General features: G+C 38.3%; 1 protein-coding gene across 3 annotated transcripts in view; it reads right to left on the bottom strand.

Moving 5' to 3' along the window:
* Nucleotides 1–15,506, bottom strand: part of NUP214 (nucleoporin 214) — a 91,081-nt gene that overhangs the window by 72,069 nt on the left and 3,506 nt on the right. For all 3 annotated transcript variants that reach the window (XM_063082114.1, XM_063082115.1, XM_063082113.1), the window contains exons 4-12: nt 14,346–14,544; nt 13,610–13,680; nt 12,190–12,253; nt 11,576–11,679; nt 9,198–9,304; nt 8,762–8,828; nt 5,770–5,896; nt 4,597–4,758; nt 743–1,217 (exon numbers count right to left, since the gene is read on the bottom strand). In XM_063082114.1, coding sequence (XP_062938184.1) covers nt 743–1,217; nt 4,597–4,758; nt 5,770–5,896; nt 8,762–8,828; nt 9,198–9,304; nt 11,576–11,679; nt 12,190–12,253; nt 13,610–13,680; nt 14,346–14,544 — 1,376 coding nt within the window. The remainder of the gene's footprint in view (nt 1–742; nt 1,218–4,596; nt 4,759–5,769; nt 5,897–8,761; nt 8,829–9,197; nt 9,305–11,575; nt 11,680–12,189; nt 12,254–13,609; nt 13,681–14,345; nt 14,545–15,506) is intronic.

Consider the following 15,506-nt stretch of genomic DNA (forward strand, 5'->3'; position numbering starts at 1 on the left):
GCAGATAAAGAGGTAAACAAATAAAATATGAGTGAACTGGCAGGACCTAGGTTTGGAGGAAACTGGATCCCATGACAAAAAGTTTGGATTGTTCTTGAAAAGCAGTAAGAAGCCACTGGGGACTGTCAAGCAGGAGAGTCACGTAATGTATTTAAAATTTTACAAGATCACTTGGGTGGCTCTGTAGAAAACAGTTTGAAAATTCAAGGGTGGGCAAAGGGGAAAAAAGACAAGGGATTCATTTCCCCTCCAGGATGTATACTCTAGATTGCTTCCTTTTTAAAATAGGGAATATCCATTCCATTGGTAATATGAAAAAGCAAAGCAAGTATTCAAATATAAATCTCTAGTAGTCAAAAAAATAACATGCTACCTAAGAGATCCTTCTGGACTCTGTCCACTGATAAAATGCAAACCATTTACATTGATTGACTTTTTACCATTTGCAAGTATGACTTTGAAAAAAAGAAAAAAAATCTATCAGTAACTCCACTCACAGTGGCTCTACTTCCAGTCAATCAGGCTGGCTGATTAGCTCAGTTGGTTAGAACATGGTGCTGATAACACCAAGGTCCAGGGTTCGATCCCTGTCCTGGCCAGCCACCAAAAAACAAAAATAAAAACATTAAAAAAAAATACACACATACATACATACATAATATATACATAAATTACTTCCACTGAATAGCATGCAATATTTCTACCCATCCTACAGAAGAATCAAACTTTAAAAGTGACTTACTTTTCACTAAGGTTGACCTTGACTGCAGATGCTGAGGGAGGGAAGGAGGGCTTTATTCCTATATTTGGAGCAGACACACTTGGCATTGGTATGCTTTCTAGGGTAGGCTTAAAACTCGATGATCCAAAGGAAAATGAACCAGTTGATGGGGCCATGGGAGATGCTGCAGGGGTGGGGGCCAGGGAGGCTTTAGAAGGAGGAGCAAATGAGAAGGGAGATGTGCCGGAGCCCAGAGCTGTTTTGGAACTGTCGAAGCCACTTGAATATGGAGGGGGCTCCCCAGTGACAGAAGCAGATGATTTCAAGGATGAAGAACCAAAGGAGACCATGGCAGGGGCTCCACCAGCAGGAGGCAAAGAGAAGGTGGAGATGGGAGCAGCAGGCGATGAAGGCAGAAGACAGGTGGGGGCTGCAGCTGCTGAAGCATCAAGTTTTTGTGGGTCTTGAGAGGAGGTTGGAGTAGTAGGAGTACTTCCTGAAATGAAAAAAAAGGACAAAAAGGAGGGAAAAAGTTAAAACTGTAACAATAAAGGTCCACATAACAGAAAGCAAGCAAAAAAGGGTCTGTGGTGAAGTGAGTCAGAAATAATCCTAGTGCAAGAAGCAAAAAAAAAAAAAGATGGGAATAGAGTTGCTCTTGGACTTCCCATAGCAAACATTCCATAGGATACAATGTATGAAACTTTGCAAGAAAAAGGAAATGGAGAAAGACATTAGACTGACTAACAGAACTTCATGAACACCCACCTGAATAATATAGAAAAAATACACTCCTCAATGTTACTATGGCATCACAAAACAGTGAAAAATAAGTCATCCTGCAACACTTTAACAACCAGGAAAAAATTTAATTCATACCTCCACTTCATAGTATGCACAAAAGGCAATTCCAGATTAATTAAAGATATATACATATAAAAAAGCACCTAAATATATATATACATCTCAAAACAAAGAAAGCAAAAAGTGAATTGATATATGTTAGGTCTCTGAGAGTCTAACAACTTGATAAATTCAGAAGTTCCCCATCCCCCCCACCAAAAAAAATCACAAAAGGAAAAATTAAGATTTGACTGCATAAAAAATACTTAGGTATGATAAAATAATCAAAAGGTAAATGAACTAAACAAATCTGTAGCAAATGACAAATAGTATGTTTTATATTTTTATAAATGCTCAAACAGATTTTAAAATTTCAAGGCTCTAACAGTATAAACTGGGAATCTAGTTCCCAAAAAGAAAATATATTCGATTTCCCTAATTGAAGATATATAAATTTAAATGAGGTATATTTTTTATTGTTCTCTAAATTACCAAAATTTAAATATGTATAATCTTGTATGTTTGGAAGGGTAAAACAAACCCAAAACTTTTTATCACTGGTAGGTAACTAATTTAGCATGGTTTTTCAGAAAACCTTTTGACATTATGTCTCAAAAACCATCAAAAATGACCCAGTAATCCTTCTTCTAATAAAGCATACAAAAATAATCTAAAAAATAAAAAAAGACATTTAATACAACCCAAATGGTAAAAAATAATCAATGGAATATTAAGCAATCACTGTTTTAAATAAATCATGAAGGTTAAATAGGAACCTGAAAAATGCTTATAATTTAAATTTAAAACCAAGCTGGCCAGTTACCTCAGTTGATTAGAACATGGCCTTATAACACCAAGGTCAAGGTATCCCCTTACTGGCCAGCTGCCAAAAAAGTAAATTTAAAACCAGCATACCAATAATGTAAACATATTATGATTACAATTATGAAGAAAAACACTGGAAGAGAATACCCCAAAAGGTAGGTTTAAAATTTTTTGTTTTTTCCAAACTATCTATAAGGCAAAGATATTAATTTTCTAAATTAAGTAACTAAATAAATAAGAAATATGTTTATGTCAATACATTTCCTACTTATATTAATGGGCCTTGGTTCTTCCAAATTGGCTGAGATGACAGTTTATCTTCATGGAAGATACTATGTCTAAAGCAATGAAATATTTAGGATACAAACATGAAAATATCACTTTTTGAAAACAAAGACTCAAGTAAATTACCACTTCTATGAAAGCAACAAAGCAATTTATTTTGTTAATATTTCTTTTACATAATAGATACGTAACAAGCAGCAGCAAACTTCTTTAAAGACACGAACATATAGATGTTAATCACTTCCACACATATTAGGTGGACAAACATGAAAAACACATATGAGACTCTGAAGAAATCAGGCATTTTTTTTCCACTGAAATAGAACTGAACATTTGAAAACCATCATGCTGCTACTACTTCTGATCATGCAATACAGCACCCTTGCACTTGCAGTATGGAAGCGGATGGAACCATTAAAGTCTTCTGCGCCCATGACCCAGGCTTTAGCTAGACTTGGCGAGCTGACAGGACGGACTGTCCCCTTCTGGAGCTCTCTTCCACTCATCTGAACACAGCTATTACCTTTGAACCAACTATGAGGGCAGGGGGAAGTTCTCTAGAAAGGCTAACAGTAAAACTGGTCTCTGGTTGTGCTTGGCATTTAATGAGTTAGTAGCAAAGTCCTTGTGCTCAGCCTGTGGTGACTACCTTCATCCCACAGGCTCCCAGCTTCACAGGCTGCCCTGCTTGTGACAGACAGACCAGGCAACTTGGTGTAGGTAGTTCATGGTACTCATGACCACTTAAGAAAGTAAAACAAACAAACATCTCAAAGAGTGCATACATTATGGACAACAGGATATTCCAAAACAAAGGTTGTGCAAGCCACCCCGTTACTACTTGTGGTCACGATGGCAGTTAGTTGGGCCCAAGTGGCTCTATTTATGATGTACAACTCACTCAGCATTGAGATGGAGGGCGAAAATAGACTCTTAGTATGCTAACCTTATCCAACCCAACTGGTCAACATACTTTTTCTTAGATATGGAACTAGTTACATCATGGGCCTTTTAGCCATACTAGAAGAAAAAAATCTTATCAGTTATATACTCACAGAATTCAACAAGAGAAATATTAGTGAAACTCCAATATATAAAAAAATGCCATTTAAAAGTCTTATATTTTCTTCTCCTAAGTGATACAATATCACTGCAAAAAGTTTGAAATTACAGATTAGTATTTGTATGTGTGCATTTATTTACATGCATGATGAATATGTACCAAAAATGCTGACTGTGGCTACTACTTAATGACTGATGGGCTTTAACTGATTTTGTTTTTCTGTTTTCTAATTTTTCTCCAATAAACATGTATTACTCAAATAATGTTTTCAAAGAGGAGGAAAAAACAAACCTAAAGAAAATAAAACATAAACAAAAGAAAATAAAATCCCCATGTTCCCACCAACCAGAAATAACCGCTATTTACATTTTAATCATCTTTCAAGTATTTTTTCTATATTTTTTCATAAAAAAGGATAACACAGATATATTCCACTAGCTCTTTTCTTGTCAATAAACACATTTTTAAAAGTGACATGGCATTTCAATGTATGAATGTACAATCATTTATTTAACCAATCCACCATGATTAAATTTGTATCTTTAGGTTTCAGATCATAAAATATAGGGTCTTATAATAGGATATTGTTGCCAAGTAACCTTACAGGATTCCTCTGGCTGACCTTCCTTTTTCTCTGAAGTAAAGTAATGGTTGGAGAATAAAGCTTGTGGGGAGGGAAGGCAAGTATGTGCATGTATGTTCAAGGAAAAGATCAGACCATGCCTTACTAAAATAGACTGGCTAGGTGAAGATAACCACTATGCATCCTTACACCGTATTTCTCACATTTTCATCCTTAGAAATAATCCTATGCAAGCCCAGGTATTCCCTTTCTGCCAAAGCAGGCAGAGGCACCAACCTGGTGACTTAGGTTGTCGTTCTCCATCTATTGACAGCCGCTCTAGTGTCTTCATGATGGACCTAACCCCAGGATTTTGATTGATCATATAAAATGGACAAAGCACACCATCTGTTGATAGTAACATGAGAACTGGAGCAGGAGGAAGAGTCTTTTCATCACCTGTTAAAAAGAATACAAAGGTGATAAAAGAGCCAAGTCAATTTCAGGGCCTGGTCCTGGAAGGGAAAAAGCCCCTAAACAAGAAAGGGGCTTGCAGGACTCATTTCAATAGCTGGAGTCACTCTGTTCTGATTCAGATCTGAACAGCCTTTCATGCACCAGCAATCTAAAGAGAACTCCTGCCACTATCAGATCACCACCATCCTGCTGAGCCCTTCAGGGACGCTCCATCAGCAGGAGCTCTGACTCTCACAAGGCTCCCTTAGCTTTTATGACTGTCTTAGTGTTCAGAAGGTAGATTTAGCATGCCCCCAATCAAGACAGCCATCTCTAGGAAGCGCTCGGTTTAGTAGAAAAATGACAGACTAGACTCTTAAGTATGTATTGTGTCAATTAAGACTTCATGAGAATCACACTAAATGAGCTCATCAGACCAAATACTCCTGCCTCACCAAGGAAAGGACAAGGAAATTAATGGTGCCTGACAAGGACACCTCTCTAAATTGAAGCATAAGAGAGCAAAGATTATTCTTTCTGTTGTACTTTCACATTTCACTGACTGTAGCATTGCTAAAGTCCCACAGGGGAGAAGATTTATTCAGAGCACACGCCGAGGCCCAGCGTGGAAACCATGGGTTTGGAGTCTCCATTTTCTAATTCTTGTCTACTCCCTTGGAAAGTCACTGGGGAACTGAACTGGACAGTAAAAGAAAGCTATGAAATCCCGAAGTTTTATACTTCAACCAGACTCTTAAGAACGCGCAGACACGCACAGGCACAGACACACAGACACACACACACACAGTGTCTGGCTATGGTCTCGTCAATAAGTATCCATTCAAATTAGTTTACTGTTGTCACAATGCACCCATATCACTTTCCAAGTAGAAGTGTGCAGCCAGCAGTTAAAAGTGCCTAGCAGACTATGTCATGAACACATGTAATTGGCTTTTCAGTATTAACCATCACTAGAAAGAAGGCTATTTCTATACTAAGCACCAGGCTACTTACTGATGGCGATTTCCACCTGGTTAGTATAATCTATGGCAACTCCCATGGGCAAGGAGTCATCACTCCTGTCTGTCACAGGCAGTTCTGCTCGACTAGAATCCTCTAGTAGCCAAGATTCCCAGTTAATCTGGAAAAAAAAAAAAAGAAAATGCCATGTTGGTTGGAGCTTTGCATTGGTTCCTCCCAACACTGTTCAAACAGGAGAGAAGAAAAAAAGATGCTTTACTAGATTTAGCTTTTTGTGTATAGTGGGAGGTTATGAAATCTGGGAAGATGGTCTAAAAGCCACGAGTACTCAAGCACACAAGAAGTTAATTTTCCAAATCAGCCTATCTGTTCCAGGTGTACCAAGCCCCTGCCTTGTGAATAATCACTATCATGAACACTTTCTAAAGTACCTTCCACCATAAGTAGGTAGACTGCTGACCATAAGGGCAAATCCAATAGCTGCACTAAGCCAGTTAATACCCATTCCTAGACAGTTGGAACTGGGATCAGGAACTCCAGTTGATCTCTACTGGGGTCTTGCACCGAGAAGCCTATAAAACTGGCCAGATGCCCTGTGCTCACTCGTCCAGAGACAGAAGGTAACCTCAGTTCCTGTCTTCCCAATTCCTTAGACTGGACAGTCTTCCTGTCCCTGCATTCCTTGAGAAAATCCTTAAGTCTTTCTAGTAAACTGTTTTGCTTAAGTTTGCTTGATGTGCTCTGTTCCTTCCAACAAATGACTCCTGATTTTTAAACTCACTAACATTTTGTCTAGCTTTCAGTGTTGAGCAGAAGTGGGCAGCATGATTCAGAAGGGAACAGTGCTCAAAGAGAACTTGCTCAACAAAGGAAAAACAGAAAGCTGCTTAGGAAACGAACTGCAATCGTACCACATGACAGTTATGGAGTAAGCAACAGACACATATTCATGGTAACAAATAAAACCGATTTCAACTTTAAAAACAATCTGTAGACAAAACAGAAAAAGACTTAATAACCATTATAAGACAGAATGCAAACAGCATAAGTTTTGGTATTACAGAAGAGGGGAGAGACAGATGGTAACAGCTGGAAGGGTGATAAAGGAAAGGGTGGGGGTGCTAAGATATTCCTTTCACAAACTGGATGATCAAGAGATTCCACTAGAAATGAAGGTAAAAAAGATCACTTAAAGTTACAAAAGTAACTAATAGAAGAAATTAAAACAATGCTATAACTCCAGTGAGAGGAAGGAGAGGCGACTTGGGCCACATGTGAGTGAAATCCTCATCTGCCATACAGTCAATAAGGTCTAAATTAATAATCAATAACTAATGATAAAGCAGATTATTCTTTAGAAATAAGGTGACGGCCATTAAAAGAAAGTTTACAAGTTAAAAATGATCCTCTCTAGATAGCAGAACTGCAGCATGATGGAGTGGGACAGGGGTGATTCTTTTTCATTTATAACTACTTCTCTACTAATTGATTTTTTTAAGTACATAAATTAACTTGATAAAAAGAAAAATAAAAGTAAATTTTTAATGAGTGAATACATAAAATCATTGTGCAAATAAAAAATTGTTACTGAAGTCAACCTAAGGTAGATGGTCCTAGAGCTACAAATCAGACTCATGAACTCTGGCCTCTAACCCAAAAGCAGCCCACCCCAGACACTGTGAGAATTATGCCACCTTATTGGGAGCCACCTTGCTGTCCAGAGAATGACGGATAAATGCTGAACAGTTGAAGAGGCACGATATATTGGTATGGGGTGGGGAAGTACTTGTTTCTTTTCTACAATGGTGCACAAAACATTTTAAAACTCAAAACAGTGTTTAGAAGTTTTCCCTTTCATCGTGCCTCCTCTGTAGTCACCCTGCATAATCTACAGTGGATGGCATAGCATGCCTACCTCAGCCCACCCTGCTCTGCAGGAAGGCAACATGAAAGAAGGCACTCGCGTGCACATGCACTTTTCTCTTTCTGGCGGTTTTTCAAAATCAAAGTATTTCTGGGCCGAGCCCGTGGCACGCTTGGGACAGTGCAGCGCTGGGAGCGCGGTGACGCTCCTGCCGCGGGTTCGGATCCTATATAGGAAGGTCCGGTGCACTCACTTGCTGAGTGCCGGTCACGAAAAAGACAAAAAAAAAAAAAAAAAAAAAAAAATCAAAGTATTTCTGATGAATCACAATTTGGTATGATCGACAGGTTTTTCTTCCATAATCGAGGATGGGTTATAGTTAAATGTATAGAAGAGGCTGATTTAAGTAATAGGAAGAAAATAAAGATGGTGCTGTAGATTGATTGAATCATGTCCCCCAAATTTCATATATTGGAAGCTTAATCCCCATGGTAACTGTTGAGGGTGGGAAATCCTATTATGGTAATTGAAAGGTGGGGCCTTGAAGAGGTGATTGGATTGTAGGACCATGTCGTAGTGAATGGGTTAGAAATGGTGGTCAGGGGCATGGTTCTGAGGGCTTTAAAAGAAGAGACAGTAGAGTCTGTCTCTCTCTCTGCTTCCAGCGTCTTGCAATGTGAGACCCCTGGGTCACTGTCACCACCACCAGATGGACTTTGGAGTTCCCAGCCTCAGAAACTGTAAGCAATAAATTTTGTTTTTCTTTATAAATCACCCAGTTCCAGGTATTTTCTTATAAGCAACAGAAATGGACTAATACAGATGGTAAAACAGAACAAGGCAGAAAAAGCCTCTACACATCCAGGTATACTCCAGTTGGAGGTTGATTCCATAGTATGTTTCCACAGACTGTGGATGAACCCTAAAAGAAGAGAAGGGCTTTTCATGACACTGAAGGAACTGCTAAGTCTGAAACCCGTGTTTCTCCAGTGTGATATCTGAGCCATTTAGTCCAAGGCACTTTGTCATTTAAACTTTGCACTCACCCAGAAACTTACTGAAAAGGATGTGACCTCATCTAATCTCAACCACATATTTAATTCCCTCCAAAATCTTTCTCAGAAAAGTATCACATAAAAATAACAAAAAAGAGATATTTACCTGATCACTTTGTCGAGCAAGAATACTAACTTCTGTTGAAGCTGCAGATGCTGCCAGCACTAAATCCCTTAAAGAATAAAACCAGAACACCATTAAGTTCAAACACAGCTTTGCTTCAAGTAATCTATCTTTCAAAGGGAAACTGCTCTCAGGAGGAAATTTTTAACATGTTCCTTAAATACCAGTATTTTCATAAACTGTCACTGGCGTTACAAAGTAAACTGGATTGTTAAGATGAGTATGTATTAAACCTAAATAATTCAAGATTGAGGAAACAGAAGTAATAGAAAGACATGATCAAGCATCAGCAGAAAATATATTCAGGGCATCTCAGCCTTTATTTTCCTCTCACGGAAAAAAATTCCAAATGGAACAAGGTGATCAGCTGTGACCTGACAGTGAGAGTAAGAAGTCCCCACCTGGGCCCACTGCTCACCACTCCTCAATGTAATGCAGGTAGTAATGATGCTGTCTCTCCGTGCAGCTGCCATAGCACGGCTCCATAAAGTTCACGAATATCTCTGGGTGCTTTTCTTCTTTTTTCTACAATGAACAGAGCGAGAAAAAAATCTCATGGGCTATTTTTCTCTAATCTTACATAGTTAAGAATCTCAAAAGATAAAGCCATTTATGTTTGGAGAAAATTCACTCAAAATCTCAGCCCAAATATACGGACATAAGAGAAAGGCTGCATTAAGCAGTACAAGGAGTAGACACGTTGGCCATCAACCAAACTGAATTTACTCTGTTCTGTCACTTCCCAGCTATGGGACAAACACAGATTTTTCAGCCTCCCCGATACGGTTTTCTTGAGTGTATAATGGAACTATCAAGCTTACTTCAGGGCCGGCCTGTGGCTCACTCAGGAGAGTGTGGTGCTGATAACACCAAGGCCATGGGTTCGGATCCTATATAGGGATGACTGGTTAGCTCAATGGTTGAGCGTGGTGCTGACAACACCAAGCCAACGGTTAAGATCCCCTTACCGGTCATCTTTAAAAAAAAAAAAAAAAAAAAAAAAAAAAGCTTACTTCAGAGGCTGTTCCGAGTGTAAATAAAATGATGCAGGGGAGGGAAAAGTTGGGTAAAGGGCATAAAGAAAAATCACGATTTGTAATAATATGCTTATAATAATATTAAAATAAATAAATATTAGTTTTAAAAAATGATGCATATAAGGCTTCTAGCCCCATACATGTAACCTAAGTAGTACTCAACAAATGGTAGTGTTAACATTATCCCTGAGAATAAGAAAAGTCTAATGATATCTTGAAATAAAGCATCTCAGTAAACATATTTTTAAAATTCAACCTTATCAGGAACCCAAAAGAGTTCATAAAAACAAGATATGTTTTTCACATATCAGATTGGCAAGGACTGAAAATGACACCACTACACACTGACACACATGTTGGGTAGTCCCACTGGTAGTAGGAGTATAAACTGTACAACTTTTCTTTCCTTTTTTTTTTTTTTTAAAGATGACCGGTAAGGGGATCTCAACCATTGGCTTGGTGTTGTCAGCACCAACACTCAGCCAGTGAGCAAACCGGCCATCCCTATATAGGATCCGAACCCATGGCCTTGGTGCTATCAGCACCACACTCTCCCGAGTGAGCCACGGGCTGGCCCTAAACTGCACAACTTTTCTAGAAGATATTTTGCCAATGTTTTCAAAAACCTATCAAAAAAAGCATATATCCCTTGACCTACTGATTTTATTTCTAGGTATTTATTCTAAAAAATAAACGTAATCACATAAAATGTACATAAAAGAATGTATCATAGCACTCTTTAACAAGAGAAAACTGCAAACAACCTGAATATACAAGTAGAGGAAAGGCTAAATAAACTGATTTTCTATCCAAATATTTGCTAAATACAAATTTTATTTATTGACATAGAAAGACGTTTGCAATTTACTAATACAACTCCCACTTTTGTTTCATTTAGACATTACATATTTAAAAATCTGAAAATTTGGATAGTAAAATATCAAGTTATTTCTGAGTGGTAAGATTAAAAGTCATTTTTATGAGATGGCTTTTGGGGGGGTCTTTCTACTAATAAGTATTTCTTAATATTTTTCTGGACTTTGAAAGCTGATTCTGATGTGGAAATATAAGCTCTGCCTCATTTGCTTTCGGAGATGCCATCATAATTTAGTAATGCTTCACAGACCTCATCATCAATGCTCTTCCTCTATCTTCAAAATGACTCACCCCCTCACTTCATTTGCTTCTCTGCTCACCTCAGAGAGGCCTTTGACCACACAGTCTCAACTGTCATCCCAGTCATCATCTGTGCCTTACATTGCTTTATGTTCTCCATCACCCTTGTCATTCCCTGATCCCACACTTATTACTGACTATCACATTCATTAGAATGTAAGATCCGAAAGAGCAAGGACTTTGCCCTGGTCACTGCTGGGTTCTCAGCTTTAAAGCAGTGCCTAGCACACTATAGGCAATTGATAAATACTTGATGAATAAATAAATGAAAGCATTTTAAAAATCAAGATATTTTCTTGCTTTTCTAATATTTCTTTATCAGGTTAACCAAGACTCATAGACTACAGCTTAAGCAAAAGCAAGTTTTACCATTTATTTCTTCTACCTCATAACTAAACAGTAAAACATGCTATAAGTGGACACAACAATTTTGATCCCATGGCTATGGTGCAGCAGTGAAACCTTACATCTGAAGTTGCACCATCATTGCCAATAAGTAAAGGAACCTAAAACCTAAGCCTCCAACTTTATTAGAAGGCATCCTAATTCTCAAAGAACACAGCCATTTCTTTCATGTGCATACCGGTAGTAGGGCCATCACCACATCAGGAGACGTTTCCAATGTCCCATCTGCAGCAGCATATACTATTGTGAAGACATACGTACCGATCCACAGCACATCCAGAACTGAAAGACACACCCTAATCAGTAGGTAATAAAAATCACAGCAAGCAGATACAGCAAAAAGCACCTTATGTTTGGAATAGCTACTGTATGCTATTAACATATACTATTGGTAAAAAAAAAAAAAAAAAAAGTCAAAGTACTATAGCTTCAATAAAGGTCCAGATTTCACTGATTAAATATAAGTCACAGATACTGAGACTCAAGAAGCCCAAATTCATCCCAGAGTGGCAGTTCTTTCTGTGGATTATAATCAGGGCAAATCATAAAGAATTCTAATAAAGTCAAGATCCATTTTGTGTCATTTACCATGAGAAACGGGCCTCTCCCAGATGGTTATCATTACACTGATATAATTATACTGAAATTATTTACACTGAAATAGTGACATTATTCATGAAGTAGGCACCAACACGTCCCAAGCACGTATGTAGGTACATCGTATGCTTTGAAATTTCTGTAATACAGACAGCACCTCATTAGACGTCCACTCGGTAAGAAAAGCAGTGTTACCTCTGACAGGATGATCTGACTCATAAAACGGAGGACAAGGAATAACTTTTTTTTCCTGCAAAGTCTGAAAGAGATTTGAAAAGAAAAAGTGTCAAATGACACTATGTCTAAACAAATGAAACTCTGTCAAGGCCAACCTGTTCCCCTAGAAGCCATCCGTTCCAACTTCTTAGCCGGGAAAGACTGAACAAAGAGAAGTGGTGGCCACTACTAGGAATCCCTCCTACAGAAATACAAGGGGTCTTCGAAAAGCTCATGGCAAGATTCGTATAATCTTTTAATTTTATTTCTCCACAAACTTTCTGAATCTCCCTCATAAGCGCACGAGCATGTTCAGATGCAGGTGATGAGGATGTTCAACACGGTACCATTCACAGCAACAAAGCCACGACACTAATGCAGGTAACCGTCAATAACGGCACAGATAACCCGGGTGCACCCACGCAGTGGACTGCCACAGAGCCATCAAGGAGAAGTAATGTCTTTATATGCAATGGGTTGGAAAAAAGACCCCAATTACTAAGTTACAAAAAAAAGGCAAACATCAAAACAAGAAAATTAAACCAACTGCACTATTTTTTTTTATAGGCTAATGCCCCAAAAGAATATATACCAAATTTCACATAACTTTTGGCAACAACAAATAAGAAACAATCTCAACCTCAAACCCATACCACCAAATTCACCACTCTGCACACCCCTCAGAGAGCAGTCTCAAGGAGGAATGGACAACACAGACCTTGCTACCACCTATGAACTCCTCCTTTGTGTCCAAGCTTGAACAGAAATACATGGATTCTTTGTGTCAATTTATATTGAGGAATATTTGTGAATATTAGCTCAAGAAAATCAGAGAGAGGATGACAGAGCACACATGCAAGAACAGGTGAATCATTTTCTTTGTTGTCCATAGTTAGAGAAATTGCACCTTTAAGATGAACTCAGTTAAAAGACAAATACTGGGCTTTAACCCAGAGTGATTCTGCATTATGGTAATAGCCTTTTCACTAACTCTTTTTCCCCTTAAGCTGTTTTAATGGAATGGGTTGGGAATATAAGGTTGGGGAATAGCATGTAGAATATGATCACATTTTACTTAAAAAGCAAAACAAAAATAATGTATCTATATATAGACTGTTTGTATAAATATCCAGAGAAGTCTAGAAGGCTAGGCACTATGAGAACATAGTGGGTACCTCTGGAAGGAAAGCTAGAGGACAGAAGGGAAGAGTTCCACTCTTTTCTTCATTCACTGATGGATGTTACAATGAGCATAAATTACTTTTTAATAGAAAAAACATCAGATACCCATACCGGCCAGCTGCCAAAAAAGAAAAAAACAACAGATACTCCCAAACCAGCTCCCAAAACAGTGGGTAACTTAAGTAAGAAAAGTCTGAAGTCCAAAGCAAGAACTTACGGGAAGATACTGGACCACAGTTCCATTCTGTTTTCCCACTGCCAGCTGCTTTCCTTTGGGGCTCCAGCACACTGAGCAAAAATAAGAACGCCACCAATTTAGAACTGAAGAAAATACAGCAAACCAATAACATCTACCACTCAATAGCTACAAAAACCATTTCTTGTTCCCCTGCCATCCATAGAAGACTGTAGGATCATCCCTACTCAGTAACGTGAAAAAAAGTAAAATGATTTTAATGATACAAGTCAATTGTGATTTATCACTGGGCCACTGAATTAAAAGCTAAAAAAATGTTTTTTCAACAGAGTATTGTCCAGAAAGCTGCAAAGTAAAGAAAACTCTGGAGGCTTTAGATAAGACAAGGAAAACAGGAAGGTTTTCAAATATCAAGAAATCATTCTCTACTCCTATTTGATATTTCTAATGCCTTTCTCGTGAAGGTACAAATGACTTTCAGAGTACAACCCTTTTAGATACAGAAACAATTATTCTCAAAAACACAGTTCTAAACCAGTTGTACCAAAATATTTCTTTCTCCAGAAAACCCAAGCACATTCAAGTTAAATCATGTTTGCTATTTGGCTTCATGGACATTAACTACGGAAATAGAGAATATTCTCCATTTCTACCCAAGAAACACACACAAAAAAACATCTACTTATACTTCCAGAAATTCATTTTTAAATAAACTACCATTACTACACGTTACAGAGTGAAAGCTCTTATTACTCACCAGATGTCACTGCTGCTGTGGAAGGAAGAGTTGCACACACTTTCACTGCTTCTGTGACTTGTAGGACAGCAATACTGCCATCAGCCAGACAAACTGCCACCATGGAGGGGACAGTGGGGTTCCACTTCATATCAATCACCATGCCTCCTGCATCTTTCAAAAGCTTATGATAGGCAAATGGGCGTTTCTGCTGTTTAGCCTTTTAAAATAAACGCGTAAAAGCAAAATAAATGAATAAGTGAATAAATAGATGTACTTAATATCAGAAGGAAATTATTGAATATACAGGTTTTTCCAAATCACGGTTCATTCACTTCTCATTGTAACCATGAAAAAAAGACTTAGCTCTACACAACAATCTATTTATTTCTCCCCATGAGGTAAGTTTTTAATGGGAGGCAGTCAGGCCACAATACAAAAAAATCTAAAAATCACACCCTCTTTCCCCACCTGGATCCTGGGGAGGTGAGAAGCGGGGGGCTTCTTTTGCCTGCAGGGGATGGGGAGGAGCAGAGGAAGGCTAGAGAAGGGGAGAGGAAAAACAAAACCACAGAACAATCTATTTTTTACAGACAATTTCAACACAACTTTGAAAATGGCAATCAATTATTCTAGCATACTGGGAGGAACTCCCAGCAAGGGACTAGACAAATGCAAAATAATCAATAAATTGCAGGCACTAGATTAAAATATTGGCTATAAGGGCTGGCTGGTTAGCTCAGGTGGTTAGAGCATGATGCTCATAACAACAAGGTCCAAGGTTTGATCCCTGTACTAGCCAGCCAAACACACAAAGTCTTGGCTGTGCTTCTTTCCTTCTTAAGAACTGGAACCTTGGACAGTTACTTAAACTCTTTGAGCCTATTTCTCCATCTATAAATTAAAGATAACAGTACCAACTAAGCAAGGCTGTGGTAGGCACGAACAAGGCACATAAAGCACTAAACACTCAGTTACTGACTCAATATTATTATTATCATTTTGAACTGATTGGGACAGAAGAACACTGTGCTAGAAGGCCAGAGACCCAAAATGTAGGAACTTTTGACATCTTTTAACTCTATAGCCTTGGGCAAGTCACCTAAGCGTCCCAGGTTGGTTGTCTCATGTGTAAATGAGAAATGGTAACACCTTTAGACAAGTGGTATTGTGAACACATGT

The sequence above is a fragment of the Cynocephalus volans genome, chromosome 17 (genome assembly GCF_027409185.1).
Source record: "Cynocephalus volans isolate mCynVol1 chromosome 17, mCynVol1.pri, whole genome shotgun sequence".
NCBI lineage: Eukaryota > Metazoa > Chordata > Mammalia > Dermoptera > Cynocephalidae > Cynocephalus > Cynocephalus volans.